The 19,244-nt window shown below is 37.2% G+C and overlaps 2 protein-coding genes across 11 annotated transcripts in view; both read right to left on the bottom strand.

The window, feature by feature from the left end:
* Positions 1-19,244, bottom strand: part of LOC127440769 (gastrula zinc finger protein XlCGF57.1-like) — a 216,730-nt gene that overhangs the window by 107,751 nt on the left and 89,735 nt on the right. The window lies entirely within an intron of this gene.
* Positions 12,265-19,244, bottom strand: part of LOC127440776 (gastrula zinc finger protein XlCGF57.1-like) — a 134,603-nt gene continuing 127,623 nt past the window's right edge. For 8 of the 9 annotated variants that reach the window (XM_051697655.1, XM_051697653.1, XM_051697654.1 and 5 more), the window contains 2 exons: positions 18,812-18,937; positions 12,265-15,079 (listed from right to left, as the gene is read on the bottom strand). In XM_051697655.1, coding sequence (XP_051553615.1) covers positions 13,740-15,079; positions 18,812-18,920 — 1,449 coding nt within the window. In that variant the 5' untranslated portion in view covers positions 18,921-18,937 and the 3' untranslated portion in view covers positions 12,265-13,739. The remainder of the gene's footprint in view (positions 15,080-18,811; positions 18,938-19,244) is intronic. The other variant, XR_007897192.1, reaches the window with a different exon arrangement.

Here is a 19,244-nt window from a genome sequence, read left to right as displayed (position 1 = left end):
ATGTGATTTATTTATTTATTTATTTTTATTTTTTATTTTTTTTTGCAAACAAAAAAAATTTCAAACAAACTTTCACGTTGTCATTATGGGGTATCATTTGTAGAATTTTGAGGAAAATAATGAATTTAATCCATTTTGGAATAAGGCTGTAACATAACAAAATGTGGAAAAAGTGAAGTGCTGTGAATACTTTCCGGATGCAAAGTGTCACTGTGCATTTCTTATCATGAAGAAAATTGGCAATATGCAGCTTTATTAATAAGAGAGAGTTTGTTTTTTTGTGAGTTAAAGATGGATTGAAGTGAACAAAAAGGTAAGAGAGGGTTGTATTCACCCCATTATACACTGTAACAAAATACATTTTTGATTTGTTTTTGTTTTGGCTTGTTTTCCAATATAAATATCTAAAACTCCTTTAAAACAATGTATATTTACTTTAGCAGCTATACTGCAGAAGAAAAAAATTGTTATCTGAGAATGTTGAATATAATATTAAAAATACAAATATTTTACAATATCTAAAAATCCTTTAAAAAAAGATGCATTCACCTGAGAAACAGCATATAAGGTATTTAGACATGCTTTTAAAGAATAGATCTTGAATATAAGTATATTTTGTCTTTACTGCACTCACAGAAGTTTGTTTTGTGGAATAACACTCCTTCGGAACAGTTGTGGATGAATCTGCTCATTCTTTGTGCTTATGCCTCCTATTGGATGAAGTTTGTTTCGTGGAGTATTTTTTGCAGGACTTTAGAATAATTAGGTCATCTCCTGCTCTCATGAAACAGCCAGCTCACTGAACATTCGTTTGAAAAAAATAAAAAATAAAATAAAATATAAGAAAAGAAAAAAAGAATCAGGCTTAAACTTTGCTGAAAGCTCCAACTCTTATACAAGTCTGAGTTTTTGCTAAGAATTTTTTGACACAAGTCAAAGCTTAAGACTATTTCTGAGAAGTTTTATGCATAAGGCCCCTGATATTTTGACATTTTTATGAAAAGGCACATTTTGTTCAGACCATGTGGTGTAACCTGGAGAAAACGTCTTGATATATATATATATATATATATATATATATATATATATATATATATATATATATATATATATATATATATAACCTTGTAAAATGTGTTTTTTAAAACTTTTTTTGAAATTTATCATTAAGTTGTTTATATAAATTGTCCTTTTTGTTCAGAGAAGCCTGAAACATATGTGTTTTGGAATTGTACTTATAGAGTGACATTTTGGTGTGACATTCTTGATTGAATTAAGTGTTATGTAAATCCCAAAAGAAATGTCATATTTGGTTTTCACAAATATATATATATATATATATATATATATATATATATATATATATATATATATATATAAAAGAAATGATGCTTTTATCATAAACCTTATTTTTCTGTTTGCAAAATACCATATTCATAAATGCAAATTCTCCAAAAGCAACCAGCTCTTTCTGAGGTTCAAACATGAAAATGTATTTTGAGTCTATTGAACTTTCAAGCAATAAGAACTGTGTCTTTGTATGAGGACTTGGGACTCAATTTGGGTTTTTGAGATATTTGTAGGGGACCCTGGCCTGTTGTGTTGTGACAATGATGGTGGTTGTTGTTGTTGTGAATGTTTAAAAACATAAATAAATAATAATTTAAACAATCATAAAACTCTGGGTAAGCTGGAGTGAACCTTTGTAGTGATGTATAGGTTGTCATGGTTAAATAAGAATTGTGTGGCAATAACATGCATTAAATGAAAACATAAGATATAAGAACAAAAGAAGGGTTTGGTTATCACCAAACTCACCAATTTAATTACAGCACCGTGTCCTCTTTTATTTGTTCATATTTCAGTGAAACCTCCTTAAACAGGCAGAATCCAAATAAAAAACGTTTCTTCACTTCTTTACACAACTAGATCTCCATATGTAGGACAAGAGAAGAAAACTGATTTTATTCACAAAAGTCTCTCAACAGACTGAAGAACCAGCCATGTCCAGCCCTTATGTTGTCACAATATGTGTCGAGATTCTTTTTCTCGGTTAATGACTGTTCGCTCTTTAAAACATTAATATTATATCCTGCACAAATGACACTCTGCCCCGATCAACAGTAGCAATTCCCAAAAATACACAATGACCCCATGATAGAGAAATTGCATTTGAAGATAAAAAGCAATTTACATCCTAAATTCAAGGAGAGCTTACATCCTCAGCGCAACAAAAGAACATCAGCATGTGAAATCAGGAGTAAACTTGTTTCCTTTCACCGCTAAATGCAAGGAGGTGCTCATTAAAATTATAAATTACATATATCCTAACGATTTTTTGGAGAGTGATATTTAATGTTGTTGACTCAAACATCTGTCTCATTGTCTCATTTCCAGTCTGGATTTAGGAAACAACACAAAACTATCACTGCTGCTATTAAAATGACAAGTGATTATATTGAAGCCAAAGATAGAAAGACTTGTACAGCCATTTACCTTGATCTTTTAAGGCTTTTAACAGCTGATAACTGCATCTTTTTAAAGAGGCTTCATATTGGGCTAATCAAGCTGTTAGTTGGTTTGCCAGTTATCTTTCTGACAGATCCCAGTGTGTGCAAATAGACAACTCCAATTCATCTGTGTCACTTGTTGTTAAGGGTGTTCCTCAAGGGTCAGTTTTAGGACCAATGTTATTCACAATATATATAAATAATATTTGTGATAACATCCGTGCCAGTGTTCTGACAATCTGTGCTACCTGCTCAGTGCTACCAGCAGTAAAAACAACAATATGTAAAGTTAAAACATGGGTAACACATGTCGGGAGGCACGGGAGAACCTGTCGGTATGTACTACAACAGCATGAAATGTGTTAAAAACCTAGGTAGCACATCTTGTCAGGCTGATAATACCCATCAGGATGTGCTACTAGCATAACTATCACATAGTGTGATATGGTGTGAGGCTGTACTAAGCCCTAACCCTACCCCAAATCCTAACCCCAACCCTAAAACTATGCAAATATATAGTGTTGGTAGCACATCCTGATAGGTAGCATATATTTTCAGGACACTGGCTCTTCATAATAAGCAACATAAGCAGCTGCATAGGGCCCCGCGACCACCAGAGGGCCCCCTACCACTGGAGTATAGACAAAAAGTTATTTGCAATAAGGGTAAATAGCACTGGCCACACTGCCAGTTTGCCAATAGTCCAATGAAACCTGTCAAAACTACAAAAAAATATATATTATGAGCATTGAAGAAAAGGCATGGAAACATAAGTACAGTTGTAAAGTTTGCATACCCTTGGAGAACTGGTAATATATGTACCATTTTTAAAGAAAACATGAGTGAGCAGGCAAAACACATTTCTTTTATTTCTTATGGGATTCATATTCAACTGTAGGTTATAACAGAATGACACAATCATAAAACAAAACATGGCAACAAAGAAAAAAATGAAATGACCCCTGTTCAAAAGTATGCATACCCTTAGTTCTTAATACTGTGTATTGACCCCTTTAGCATCAATGACAGCATGCATTCTTTTGTAATAGTTGTCTATGAGGCCCCAAATTTTTGCAGGTGCCCATTCGTCTTGGCAAAATGCCTTCAGGTCATGCACAGTCTTTGGTCGTCTTGCATGAGCTCTTTGTCTGCTTCGGAAGGTATGCAGAAGGTTTGGCCATCACCAAGCACAGTCTTAATCATCGAGCTGTTAAGGCATTGCACTCACTTATGATTTGCTAGACATGTAGTGCCCCTTGGGCATTAAAGCTCATTCTGCTAGGGGCATGGCATCCTCCTGGGCTTGGGCGAAAGGGTTGTCTCTAGATGACAGCAGGCTGGGCTTTCCAGGTTCTCTGACCTGGATATTTCCTCCCTCTCTTTACAGATATTGAACGCGAAGGAGGGTTAATGTGTCAATGTTTCACTACTTTGAATGTCAAAGGGATGATGTCAAGCACCATCTGCCAGTAGACTGAGATTCTGTACAGGCTTTAAAGATAAACATCACCCATAGCATACGTATTCAGCATCTTGTTCCCTCTTTTTAGGGAGCCGAGGTTATATTTGTAACTGAGATGATTTCTGCAAAAAAACAGTTACTTCAGTTATTGTTACAACAATATTATTTTAGTAACACATTGGTTAATTTTCTCAAGGGTATCATTTATTTATTTATTTTTAATTTATTTGATTTATTTATTTTTTTTTCACTTTTCTCCCAATTTGGAATGCCCAATTCCCACTACTTAGCAGGTCCTTGGTTGGCGTGGTTACTCACCTCAATCCGGGTGGCAGAGGACAAGTCTCAGTTGCCTCCTCTTCTGAGACAGTCAATTCGCACATCTTATCACATGGCTCGTTGTGCATGACACCACAGAGACTACGCATGTTGAGGCTCATGCTACTCTCCGCGATCCACGCACAACTTACCACGTGCCCCACTGAGAGCGAGAACCCCTAATCATGACCACGAGGAGGTTACCCCATGTGACACTACCCTCCCTAGCAACTAGGTCAATTTGGTTGCTTAGGAGACCTGGCTGGAGTCATTCAGCACGCACTGGATTCGAACTCGCGACTCCAGGGGTGGTAGTCAGCGTCAGTACTCGCTGAGCTACCCAGGACCCAAGGGTATCATTTATTAACAACAATTACAGAACATTTTAAATGTTGTAACAGCTTTTAATTGAAATAACCTTTTAACAAACTTCACACAAACACATTAAAATAAATAGCATATTTAGATTAGTCATTATGCTGCTTCTCTGTCCTTCTGTCATTATTTCAGCCAAGCACTGCACCTCTTTGAACCAGTGCTATGACCGAGTAGCGAGAGTGCTGTCTGTAGCAGATTGTCTTTCAGCATTTCTGCATGTTACGATGAGCAAAAGAAATAATTCCTATCCTAATATTTCTTTTCACTTTGAAGACTATGATGTGAACTAATTTTTATGGTAAATGAAAATAATATCCATAGTTAAAAAAAACAACAACCAAAAAAAAACAAAAAAACGTTAGAATCAATATTTTTACATGAGGATCAATATTCTAAATAAAACATCAGTATTGGAAGTATCGATGCCTTATGATTGATCCACCCATCCTTATAGCTTGCCCCAAAGCATCTACCCCACACGTACTATTTTGGTGAAAACATGAATATTGTATATTTTTAGACCTGGATAAATTTGCTTTTGATTTAAAATTCAGTGTACTTGTCACATAGAAATTTACTTTCACTTTTTGGTATGAAAAATGGTTCTCATGGCATCTCAGTCATAGGCAACTCTGTGTGATGGGCCCTTTCTAAATACATAATTTCATGACAAAATTGTGCAGTTTTCTGAAATAAGGACATGACAGATCTTTCCCACTGACACATCTTACCTCACTCTCCACAACAAGATTGAAATACTTTTTTATTTCTTGTAAAATCTAAATATACAACTAACAAGCAATAGTATACTACACCTAATAAGATAATAAATTACATTAATGTTCTTTATTCAATCATAACTACCACACAACCAAGACTGAGTGATTTTCTAAAAACAAATTACACAACAGCAAGTCAGGTCTCTCAGTCCACAGTGTAACGCCTCCAGGCAGCTATTTTCTTTGCATGCAAGTACAGCTTCAATAAACTGCAATGGGGAAACATATTTCAAATCAGAAATTAAAAAGGTATTTGGCTCTGTTCACTGTGAGCCAGGACTTACAGTCCTACCAGTAACCATATTTAGCGTTACTATCTGTGCCATTGCTATGTATAGAAATGCCCATCTCATCATTATAACATCTCTGACAATAGGCATATTGGTATGACGAAAATATAAATGAGATAGTAACGCTAAATATGGTTACTGGTAGGACTGTAAGAGTCAAGGGGGGTACTCACCAAGCATTGGTGGACACGGGTTGTAATCAAACCACTATCCACCAACGCTTGGTTCAACGTTAGGCTTTGAGCACAAAGGGTGGAGTGTGTGCATGGGGATATTCACAGCTACCCCGTGGTGACCCTTGTGATAAAATTTTGGGGAACAAAACATAGAGTGCTGGCCGCGGTTAGTCACCCATCCGCTGATTTTGGGGACTAATTGGCCAGAATTCAGAAATGTATTAAAGGGAATATGCACGAATGGGTCCTGCAAAAAAGCGACGAGATGTGAAATGTGTGATGCTCTGGCATCGGAGGCAGAGCCGGGGCCGTCTTCGTTGGCTCCACATCAGGATGACATGAGGGGGGGAGAGGCTGCAGCCCCTCCCACCCTCAGGGGATTTCCCGAGTTTTTGTGAAGCTGTAAGCTTCAAGTTGTCAAGTTGGAAACCCGTTTCCCTGTGTCCTCATTTCCTTCTGCTGTGGACCCTTTCACAAATACTGTTGGGGTGCTCTCAACCTTCATCTTTATATTAATTTAGCTATGTTTTAAATATAAACTCTCCTCCTCATTCCAAAAATGTGCTTGACATTACATACCTTATATTACCACAAAATACATGTATTATGTAAACGTGCCGATAGGGCTATTAATAAATATTCTGTGCATATAAATGTACACAAAAGTACCAGTACCAGAGCTAGTAGCTGCTGCTGCTGTTGTAGGTTCTTTCTTTTTAATCCATTTCCGAATGTCCATGATGAAACTAGCTAGCAAATACAATGCAACCTTCATGCAATGTACGCATATTTGTTCTTTTCGTGGTGCAGGAAGTTCAGTGTAACGTAACCTAACATAGGTGTGGGAGCATGCAAAACAAGACACCAATCAAAATGTGACTTTGCATAACAGAGTGCCCTTAACTAAAATATTGCTACTGTAGCAAAATATTAACACTAGAAAGCAGATGCACTTTGTGATTTTTTTTCTAAATCCTTATTTCATCATTAAAATCCCTTTTCACATTCATCTTGACCGAGGTATCGCCCCCAAACACCCCTCGTGACGTCGGCCCTGACCAGACTCATTACATTATTTTTGAAGGTCTTCGTGTTATGCACACGGTAAACAAGCAAACATTTGTCAGAGAAATGGTGGATGGCAACAGCTGCCAAAACAGGATGGGTCAGAAATGATTTTAAGGTGAATCTTAGCGAAGGTATGGGCTATACAAACATAGGGGTAACAATTTGCTCTGACAACGATTCGATTATGAATATTTACCTATTATGATGCATTGTGAATTCTGAAATTAGGTCATGATTTGATTCGATTATTTTGGAACGATTCATAATTATTTTCAAAAATATGCAGAAAAAAGATTCAAAGTTTTACTGAACATTCTTCATTAAGACAGCACAGAAATGCACCAGACTTGAGCACTAAAGTCACAGATGAATTAAGAACAAAGGAGGATTGTCTTATATGTGTGGCTGCATATGTTAAGAAAAAATTGCATTACATGATATGCATTATAGATATGAAATGAATATGTTATTTAGACATAATATGGTACCAATAGATATGTTACATGCATTATAGGCATCTGGTACGAATAAAGGATAACAATCTCTGATGCAACATAATGACCTGATGCAAACAAACACAAACAGACGGTAAACAGTGAAATAATCGTAATAGATTTGCATATCATGTAACATTAACATTTACTGCACCAATAATTGTAGATGAAATGTCATGTGCTGGAAGATAAGATCAATGTTTAAACCGAGCAGGATCATAGAATGAAAACTATCTATTAGTAGCGTGTAAAGGCGGTTATACACGGGAAGCAGTAACTGAGTTCCCTATTCATTTTGGGATAGAAAAAAGGTACCAGGTGGCTAAACGGAGGCGACTTCGCTTGTCAAGCTCGTTCATAAGAATTCAATCGCACTATGGTCCTGCTAGAATGTTTGCGGCACACACCGATAAAGATAAAAATATTTATATTTTTGCAGCTGCCATGTGTCACTGGCCAATCACAAGTGACTGTAATCATCTGGTTGGTTCCCTGCAGAACAGTCTGAAATTGCTCCCTGTGTTCTATATTCTGTGGCATTCAATATAAAGAGAATGAATGAGCGTTTTTTTCACTGATATATATATATAGAACTGGATCGCTGACGCAACGATAAAATAACTGCAGGAGGTGAAGCCACCGGAAGTGTTCGAGTGGCCATCTTAGTATGCCCAAAATCTTGGCTGATTTCTTTTGATTTTTCCATGATGTCAAGCAAAGAGGCACTGAGTTTGAAAGTAGGCCTTAAAATACATCCACAAGTACACCTCTAATTCAGTACACCTCCAGTCAGAAGCTAACTGTCTAATTGTCTAAAGGCTTAACATAATTTTCTGGAATTTTTCATGCTACTTAAAGGCACAGTTAACTTAGTGTAAACTTGTGATATAGTCAATTAAAAGTGAAACAATCTGTCTGTAAACAATTGTTGGAAAAATGACTTGTGTCACGCACAAAGTAGATGTCCTAAACGACTTGCCAAAACTATAGTTTGCTAATATGAAATCTGTGGAGTGGTTAAAAAATGAGTTTTAATGACTTCAGCCGAAGTGTATGTAAACTTCTGACTTCAACTGTATATAAATAAGATAAAGAAGACAAATAATCAAAAACTTAAAACGAAATTTATTTTTAACATATAAAAGATGCATTTTTTGTCATGGGTCAGGAAAGTTCTCATTTTAGAGTACAAGAAAAGATATCAAATTTTTATTAATAACGCATATTAACTCAACACATTTATTGCTACAGCTGTGGAGGATGTGGTTAGGGGCCGTGTTCTAGTGTATCAGTTTAATTTTAACCAACTTTGCTTTCTGCTGCGCGTGATAGAGAGAGCGCTCACTTATTCAAGTGATCGCGAGAAAAGGCACTTTTTGATGAAAACATACTACAAGTAACACTGAACAAACACTTCGAAGTTCATGATAAATAAGTCTGAAAATGTCTGTTTGTATCTTACCTCAGTTTCAGTGAACTTGTTTACATTCAGCTGATCTGTTCGCAGATGAAGTTTGTTAGTGGTGGATACTGTTTGATATAGATACAAATAACTCGCTCTAGCTTTTCAAGAAACAGGACAAATTCCCGACTTTAAATAAATATATAATTACATGTGTATGACATCTGCGTTTGTAGGGATGTACATGCAGATTTCAGATATAAAATAGGTGATTGAATAATTGATGTTTACTCGCTGAAATGAGATGATTTCCTATTTAGTCAATAGGGACATTGGAATGTTTAGGCATAGCAATATGGCAGCAAAGTGGCTTCACTATGACGACGTCATGAGCAATCCAGTTTTATATATACATATATCTCAGTGGTTTTTGTTCATAGCCAATGTGTGCCCACCAGTCACATTTATTTAAGCCAAGTTCTATTGGTTAAACTGTTTTATGGAGAAATAACACATTTAATGGAGCTACAAAAGCAATATTAACATAATATATCGTATTCAGAGATGAAGGCAACAACCATTAACTTAATTTGACCAGATGGATGCAAACAGTTTTGAATAATAACACAGAAAGCTGAACTCTGCTGCATCCATCCATTGTATCTAATGTAAGTTTGCAGGGTGAACGCATAAACTTCCATAATTTTAAAGTGTGGTTCCTTTCCCTTCAATCTTGCATGCTCCACTCTGTGTCTGTTGCAAGAAGGTTTGTTTAATATGAGACGTCACACTGGTTTTAATACAGTAATGATAATCGATTCTTAAATTCAATAATCAATGCATCAAAATTTCTTTAAAAGAACGATGCACTGCGATGCATTTTTACACCCCTAGCCAAACATGTTAATTAAAAGGGGTGTCCATCCTTTCTGTTGGCTTTTTAAGATTCCAACATCTTTTCAGTTTTACATTTATGTAAATGACATTTTTACATTAGATTGCCAATGTTTTCTTATGTGGGCTGATATTGTGAAAAATACGTACTTTGGGGGCCTGGGTAGCTCAGCAAGTAAAGACGCTGACTACCACACCTGGCGTCGCAAGTTCGAATCCAGGGCGTGCTGAGTGACTCCAGTCAGGCTTCCTAAGCAACCAATTGGCCAGGTTTGCTAGAGTGGGTAGAATCACATTGGGTTAACCTCCTCGTGGTCACTATAATGTGGTTCGCTCTCGGTGGGGTGCTTGGTGAATTGTGTGTGGATGCCTCGGAGAATAGCGTGAGCCACCCACACGCTACTTCTCCGTGTTCACGCGCTCAACAAGCCACGTGATAAGATGCGCGGACTGACGTCTCAGACACGGAGGCAACTGAGATTTGTCCTCTGCCACCCGGATTGAGGCAAGTCACTACGCCTTAGAGGACTTAGAGCGCAATGGGAATTGGGCATGCTAAATTGGGGAGAAAAGGGGAGGAACATTTTTTTAATAAAATACGGACTTTAGCAGATCTAAATGTTCTTCTTCAGTTTTCATAAACAATAACCCTACATTGTATGTTTTTATTTTCAATGTAAAGTTAATCAAGCCCTATTTGTTAGCTGAGGTTGTGAGGTCATGTTTGTTCTTTAGTCAGATAAGTAGGAATTTATGGCCAGACCTTAAAAATGTTAATTTAATACCTCTGACAAAATGTTTTTGTAATTAACATTTTTTTTAAATCATACAATAACAATGAAATGCAAAACATATATATATATATATATATATAAATCAATATTTAAACCCCACAACCCCTTCCATTTGTTTGTACCGCTGCTACAGGGTGTCTATAAAGTAACTTAATCCAACCAATTAATGTACTCCCGAACCCAAACATTTCCAAAATCTTAAAAAGATAATCCCATTCTACCATATAAAACACATTTTCGGCATCAAGTGAGATGGCAGCGACCGGAGACTGATCATTCACTACTGACCACATGATATTGATGAGACGCCTAATGTTTCAGAAGAGCTACAACCCAAATAAACCCCACCTGATCTATATGTATAAGAGATGTCATAACTTTACTTAATCGGTTATCCAAAATTTTTTAACAATATTTTTACGTCTAGATGGATCAGGGAAATTGGACCATAACTCTTATATTCGCTTGGATCTTTGTCCTTTTTAAGAATCAGACTGATCCGGGCTTGTGTCATGGTTGGAGGAAGCTTTCCATTCTTTAATGATTCAGTATAAACTTCTAACAAAGGTGGAGCCAGTTCTGAAGCATAGGATCTAAAAAATTCTGCGGCAAAACCATCTGGCCCCGGAGTCTTGCCAGTAGGTAGGGACTTAATTACCTCATCAAGCTCCTCCAAGGTTATCTCAGAACCAAGAGCGTTTTTTTGCTCAGTCTTCAGTTTAGGAAGATCTAATGGTTCCACAAAGTTTCTAATATCTTCATCAGTAGACGAAGATGTGGAACTATAAAGATCAAGATAGAATTCTTTAAAGGCATAATTAATATCAATGGCTGAGGTAAAAATCTCACCACCAGCAGATTTCACTGAGGGAATGGTAGAAAAAGACTCTCTCTGCTTTATATATCTAGCCAAAAGCTTCCCTGCTTTGTCCTCCGACTCAAAGTATGACTGTCTTGCCCTGAATAACCAAACCTCCACTTTCTGCGACAAAATAGTATTATATCTATATTTCAATCGGGTCAATTCTCTGAGGCCATCAGACGACATACGGCGCTTCAGCTCTGCCTCTGCACTTTTAATTACCTCTGACTATTTTAATGAAAATATACGCATATTATTAACAGTGTTCTGTTTTGGGGGCCTGGGTAGCTCAGTGGTAAAATACACTAGCTACCACCCCTGGAGTTCGCTAGTTCGAATCCCAGGGTGTGCTGAGTGACTCCAGCCAGGTCTCCTAAGCAACCAAATTGTCCGGTTGCTAGGGAGGGTAGAGTCACATGGGGTAACCTCCTCGTGGTTGCTATAATGTGGTTCATTCTCGGTGAGACACGTGGTGAGTTCAGCATGGTTGCAGGGGTGGATGGTGTGAAGCCTCCACATGCGCTATGTCTCCGTGGCAATGCTCTCAACAAGCCATGTGATAAGATGCACAGGTTGACGGTCTCAGAAGCGGAGGCAACTGGGATTCGTCCTCCGTCACCCGGACTGAGGCGAATCACTATGCGACCACGAGGACTTATAAAAGCACATTGGGAATTGGGAGAAAAAAGGAAACATGTCTAACATGTTAACATGTTTTTCATGTTAACATGTTAGATACAGAAAATGTTTTGCCTCCATTGAGTTTTCATGTGGATAATCTGTCCACTGCAAGATAGTATAAACCACCAAACTTATTTTAAAATAAACAAATGTTGTGAACAAAAGCTGTCTCAGACTCAGAGTATCATTTATTTACCAAAAAAATCGGGTTTGATACTAACAAAGAGTACCTGCACATTTATTCTTCAACTTCAAGAACTTGATTCGCTGCAGTTTCCCAGTTAAATGTCAAGTGGGGGGCACCAAAAGCAAGTGAAATGGTTTTTAAGGTGATTTATTAGATGGAGGGTATACTGAGTAAAACATACCTAAATGTAACCGTTAGTGTCCTAAAAGCAAATGCATCTAAACCAAACCGACTGTGTGGAAAAAGCATATGTGAAACGAACAGCACATTCTAAAGCAACCACATCATTCTGTGTTGCTTCTATGACACTTTCGTCTCATGTGTCAGCTTGCGTGCAACACTGAGCTCGAACCGCAGTCTTCCGAATCCAATAACAGTCTAACAGGTGGGCTACCATGGACTGGCAATCACACTGGAATAAGCCTGTAAATGTAGGTCAGTCTGTAATACAAGCATTAAAATGTGTCAAATGATGCATTACAGTAAAAGTTTTCATTATCATAACATCGTGTGAGAGTAAGAGAGCGAAAAATAAGTATTTATAAAGTCATAATCAGTTGTACTCAAGATTTGTGTAAAAGTGAATAAAACGCACAGTTGTTGTAGTGCCTCTAGTGTTAATTTCACAAGAAAACTGCAGGAAAAATGAGAAATAAAATCTGACAACAATGGTACTCTAATGATGCAAAAAAAAAATATATATATATATACTATTCCAGCTTCTGGTCCAACTAATGCACATTCTCAAGTAACAGAAATTATAGAAATGTCTATCAAAAACCGTGATTAGCTCTTTTAACCGTATTCCATTCCTACCAGTTGCCATATTTAGCATTTAAGATTTTTCCCATTCCTATGTAAAGTATTGACCCATATCATCCTAATAATATCTCTAATAATAAGCATATTGGTACAATAAGCTTATTTCATCCATCCTATAAGAGTTGTTGGCTTCCAGCACCTTATCATGCTTGTAGTCTCTTTAAGACAAAGTCCATCTTTGGATAATTTCATAACATAATTTAACAATTTCTCTCAGTATGCAAAGCAAAAAGAATTGCTTTAAAACTTTTAGGACTTGTGAAGAAATGTAAGCTTCAAACAGCCAGGTATTTAAAAATTATTTTAAAAGTTCATTACAATAATGAAAAGATTTTATAAACCACAGAGAAGTCACATGTTTTGGTATACAGAACCAGAATGTTTGTAGTTGCAGCTGGTTTAATTTACATTTCACTTGGCAGTCGGTACACCTGCACATTTATGTATGGTCCGGTTCCAGTCCACTTGTCAGTGAAGTGTCCCTTAGTTGAACCCTACAGAAATGTTAATTCTGAAATCCCTTCAGTTTGGAACGACCCTTAAAAATGGCGGTCATGAATGTCCCAACGAAGGCGGATCTATCCTGTTCGGAACTCAGGGAAAGCTTCTCAGGATAAGTTTCTCACTGTGACATCTTTGGGCAGTTCTTTAAATGCCTCCGTAGAGTACTTGATGTGCTGAAACTCCTCCCACATTGAGAGCAATCATAAATCTTTCCAACATGCACTCTCTCATGTGTTTTCAGGTGTGTTGGATGAGCAAAAGTACTTTCACAATGTGAACACTTGTAAGGGTTTTCTCCAGCATGAATCCTTTGATGCCGTTTCAAGGTGCTGATACAGACAAAGGCTTTTCCACACTTGCCGCACAGATGTGCTTTCAGAACAGTATGTACTTTCTTGTGTTTTTTGAAATTGGACAGCTGTGAAAAACTCTTGCCACACTGAGAGCATTGGTGTAATTTCTTTCCTGAATGATATTTCTTGTGGGCTCTCAGGTTTGTTTTATTTGTGAAACTCTTACCACACTGGAGGCATGTAAAAGGCCCCTCACCAGTGTGACTTCTGATGTGCATTTCAAGACTTCCTTTGTTGCTCTCTCCACAGTGGAGGCATGGAAAAGGCTTCTCTCCAGAGTGAAATATTTTGTGGATTTTAAGATTTCCTTTTTGTGCAAAACTTTTTCCACACTGGAGGCAAGTGAAAAGATTCTCTCCAGAATGATTTCTTATGTGTAAATTAAAGTTTCCTTTATGTCTGAAACTCTTTCCACACTGATGACATGTGTAAGGCGTCTCTCCTGTGTGAACTCTTGTGTGTAAATAAAGGTTTCCTTTTTGTGTGAAACTCTTTCCACACTGGAGGCATGTGTAAGGCTTCTCTCCTGTGTGAACTCTTGCGTGCAAATCAAGGTTTCCTTTTTGTGCGAAACACTTGCCACACTGGAGGCATGTGTAAGGCTTTTCTCCTGTGTGAACTCTTATGTGCGAATCAAGGTTTCCTTTTTGTGCAAAACTCTTGCCACACTGAGGGCAGGTGAAAGGCTTCTCTCCAGAGTGAAATCTTATGTGCGCTTCAAGACTTCTTTTGTGTGTGAAACTCTTGCCACACTGATGGCATGTGAAAAGATTATCTCCAGAATGATTTCTTATATGTAAATTAAGGTTTCCTTTATGTCTGAATCTCTTTCCACACTCATGACATGTGTAAGGCATTTCTGCAGAGTGAATTCTCATGTGGCTATTAAGGTTTCCTTTATGTAAAAAACTCTTTCCACACTGAGGGCAGATGAAAGATTTTTTGTTTGTTTTTGTTCTTCGAGTTCTTTTTTGTGAGAATTTATTTTTAATCTGTGAGTAACTGACAGGCTTTTCTGCAATGACAAACTTTTCAGGTTTCTGATAGTGATGTTTTTCATCCACTTCATTCAGTTCTTCACTTTCCTCTTTCAGCTTCATCAGCTCTAAAATGAAAATATAAAATAGGCAAAAATCAATACAAGTGGCATAAATGTGAAATGCAAAGAGATAAATGTAAACAAACCCATTAGGAGAGAGCAAAAGAGGTCAAGTATTGATTTCGGTAAACTTTTTTTTTTTATACTAAAAGGTTAATTCTCATGTTCAGTGGCTTTTTCTTGGAATATGCCACAAACAGTGGAAAAACAAGCTGGTGAATGCCCAATTTTTCCAGCCACTTTGCAGTGCATGTATTCAGTAAGATGCGAAATGCAGAATTTAAAGCGAAACATACAGAGAACATCTGGTCTTAGATAATTTGCAGAACTCATTTACAGGACCAGGTTCTTACATACTATTCTTGAAAACTCTTCATCTGTGCTATTGGCTAGCACTGAAGTCAGTCTTTAAAACCTTGACAAAGCAAGACAAATGGAATGTGCATATCATGCTGACTTTGCATATCACACCATAACCGTTTTCACCACAAATGGCTGGTCTTGTTTTCCTTACATTTTGTCAAATACTGGGCTTAATTATTACCAAGACAAAGAAAAAGTTTACGAAAAGCCTAAACACCTTACACTGTGCATCAAAGCACAACATTTCCATCCGTAAATTAAGAAATGTCATTTTTATTGTACGTCTTCAGTCATTTTTACACATTCATAAATTGGGGATTATGTTTTGTTTATACCTATAAACTTGTCTTAATTGCATTTCACCCATCTCTCCTTGTTGAGCACGATTGACTCGCATGCTGTACTGAATGAATGGCATGCCTCCATCTCGTTCAGTTGGTCAGCAGATATTCGTTCACGAGTCATTCACGAACAAGTTTACTAGTATATTCAATTCGTTCACGAACCACCTCTTAACTCGTTCAGACACAAATGCCCGACTAGTTCAGTGAAGGGGCATATTTGTTCAGGGGGTGAAACCAATGTTATGCACAGTGTGCACTTGAATGCTAATGGCTCGTGCTATAGTCAGTCTTAACAGGCATGAAAAGCAGTACAGCTCACTGGCGCTGAAAGAAAGAGACGCGAGTCAGTGGATGGAGGTGAACATGAACGATTCGTTCACTTAAGATTTGTTCAAAAAGACAGATTCGTTCACAAACCAAACATCACTATTACCCACTGACACACATCTTACACCACTAGATCATTTTGTGCCTGCCAATTTCATAAAGTACAATCAGCAAAATATACAATACACAATAGTACACTACAGCCTTGTAAGAAACATTACATTATTGTTCCCTATTGAATCATAAACTGCCAGACAACCAAGCCGGAGTGATTTTTGCAAACAAATTACATAGTAGCAAATTCCCTTAAAGGAATAGTGTACATGCGCCAAATTTTGGACCGCACTGACTTGCATTGTATGGAGAATCACACATTTGTTTCACAGAAGAAAGTCAAATAAGTTTGAGAGGCCGTGAAGGTGAGTAAATGATAAGAGAACTATCATTTTTTGGTGAACAAGTCCTTTAAGGCAACTCGGGTCACTTGGTCCACCATGTTTGTAACGGTTCCAGTATTTTCTATGCATGCAATTACAACTCCAATCTACTAGAATGGGGAAAGGTATTTCAAATCAGAAATAAAATCTGATAACAATGGTATCCTAAATAGTGCTTCTTTAGATCAAATCACATTAAAAACATTACTTTTCAGAATGGTCCAGCTAACGTGCATGCACATTCTCAAGTAAACAGACCGGCAATCTTTCGACCGAAAAGTGAATTGGCTCTTTCAGCTGTTAAGTAGGACTTCAATTCTTTCAAGTCACCATTTGTAGCGTCAAGATTTCTCCCATCCCTGTGTACAGGAATGACCCATGTCTTTTACAATAGTGTGACAATATATTTGAACTAATAGATGGGGCTCATAAACTACTGGTAAGGGGGAGCACACAGCTGGGAAGGAGTGTGTGAGAAGCACAGCTACATGAGAAAATGTACTGCTGAGGACACAGAATGAAGATTATTCAATGCAATTCAAGCCGGCCTCCTTGTATTCAGAACAAATAGATGGACAAGTTTTTTCCTAAAAGAGCTGTTGGCTTCCAACACCATATTGCACTTGTAGACGCGTAAAGACAGACAGACTTTTAAGTCCACCTTTAGAAGTCCATCTTTGGAATTTAAACAAATTTTAAATGACAAAAATTCTCAAGATAACGCTTGCTCTGGTGACATCTTTGGGCAGTTCTTTAAATGTCTCCGTAGAGTACTTGGCGAGCTGAAACTCCTCCCACATTGAGTGCCGTCACATGTCTTCTCTCCAGTATGCATTTTCTCATGTGTTTTCAGGTGTCATGGATTAGCAAAACAACATGAACACTTGTACGTTTTTTCTCCCATATGATTTTTTTTATTTTTTTTATGCCATTTCAAGTTCTTGATTTGGACAAAGGCTTTACCACCTCTGAGCACACATGAGCTTTCACACCAGTATGTATTTCCTGGTGTTGTTTAAAATAGGCCAGCAGTGGAAAAACTCTTGCCACACCAAGAACGCTGGATGTTTCTGGTCCAAATATTGCAGGAGACATTAAGGCTCCAAAAGTAGACACTGAAGGTCCTGAATTTAACATTATAATTATAATTTATAATTGAGGGTCCTGAAGGCAGTTTGAAGATTCCTAAAATTAAAATGCCATCATTTGGAGTCAAGGGGCATAAGTTGGAGGGCCCAGACATTGATGCAAACCTGCCGAAAACTGATGTTGACATTAAAGGACCTGAATTTGACATCAGAATGCCTGGTCTTGACATTGAGGGACCAGAAGGAAAAATCAAGGGTCCCAAGTTCAAAATGCCTTCCATATCTGGTCCAAAGATTTCTATGCCAGATGTAAACCTAAATCTTAAAGGCTCCAAAGTCAAGGGTGATATGGATGTTTCTGTACCAAAGATAGAAGGGGACATTAAAGCTCCAAAAGTAGACATTGAGGGTCCTGATGTTAATATAGAGGGTCCTGAAGGTGGCTTCAAGATGCCTAAAATCAAAATGCCTTCATTTGGACTCAAAGGTCCAAAAAGCTTTCGAACCTGTCCTTGCTATTAAAGGACTAGGCTTTTTTTGGAGGCTCCTTATAAGCTGTGAAGCCGCCGTCACACAAGCTGGTTTGTCATTTTCAGGAGAGAGCTTTATTTAGATTATCTCAGAAGTATAGCCAAATGATTTTTATGTGATAAAATCCCTTACCAATCTTTTGTGTTAAGTTGTACTGAATTTTAGAACTTCTTTGTCATGATGATGTAATGCTGTAAACCCTAAAACAACAATTTCAACAAATGTATAGTTCAAATACAGAATAATTAATGCAAGTGCTTTTACAAAATAAGCTTCTGCTTTTAAACCCTCCAAAATTTTTCCCCATTCATGTCCATTGTGTCTCACTGCAACTTCGATTTTTGCTTTTTTTTTTTTTTATAAAAGGAGGGCCAATAATAAAAGGAGAGTCAAAATAATTTTTATGATAATCAACATTCTGCCACAAACGCTGTCGATTGAGCTAAACTACGCAAATTTTTATTCTTTTAGTAAATGATATCATATTTGTTGTGATGGTGTGCGTGGGGTGGGGGTCCGTGAAAAAACTGGTGTCATGAAAGGGGTGCTTGGTTCAAAAAAGTTTGAGAAACCCTGGTTTAGACAGCCATGATGAAAACAATGGTTAAAAATCTAAACAATGCTTAAAAATCAAGAATGGGAACCAACCTCTTTGTTCCTCAGTGTCTTCATTCTTCAGTCTGAATGGTTCTGAAATACTGACGTCTTCACTCTCCTCTTTAAACTCCTCTTTAACAAACTCCATCTTCAGTAGCATGTCAAGTAGATTTTATTCTAAGGATCAGAGATCACAAAAACCCAAATAATAAGCAGCCCTAAGTGAAGGTAATCATTTAAATTCATGGATCACGAGTATTGTTTCAAGGAGCCATAAAAACCTGTACTATGATCACATTCTTCTGCAGATGTTCAGTAACATGAAAAACAATATTTAAATATTAGGGAGAAAACCAACCCATATCAAAAAGTTTACATTAAGCAAATATTAACTAACACAGTAACTCAGGGGTACTTAAGCAGGTTCCATACCACCCTGCAAGACCACTGACAAACTGTTATATTTGACCAAACTGTTATCTTT

Source organism: Myxocyprinus asiaticus, chromosome 5, assembly GCF_019703515.2.
Source record: "Myxocyprinus asiaticus isolate MX2 ecotype Aquarium Trade chromosome 5, UBuf_Myxa_2, whole genome shotgun sequence".
Classification (NCBI taxonomy): Eukaryota; Metazoa; Chordata; class Actinopteri; order Cypriniformes; family Catostomidae; genus Myxocyprinus; species Myxocyprinus asiaticus.
The sequence above is the reverse complement of the archived record's forward strand: the minus strand, read 5'-3'. Positions and strand labels throughout refer to the sequence as shown.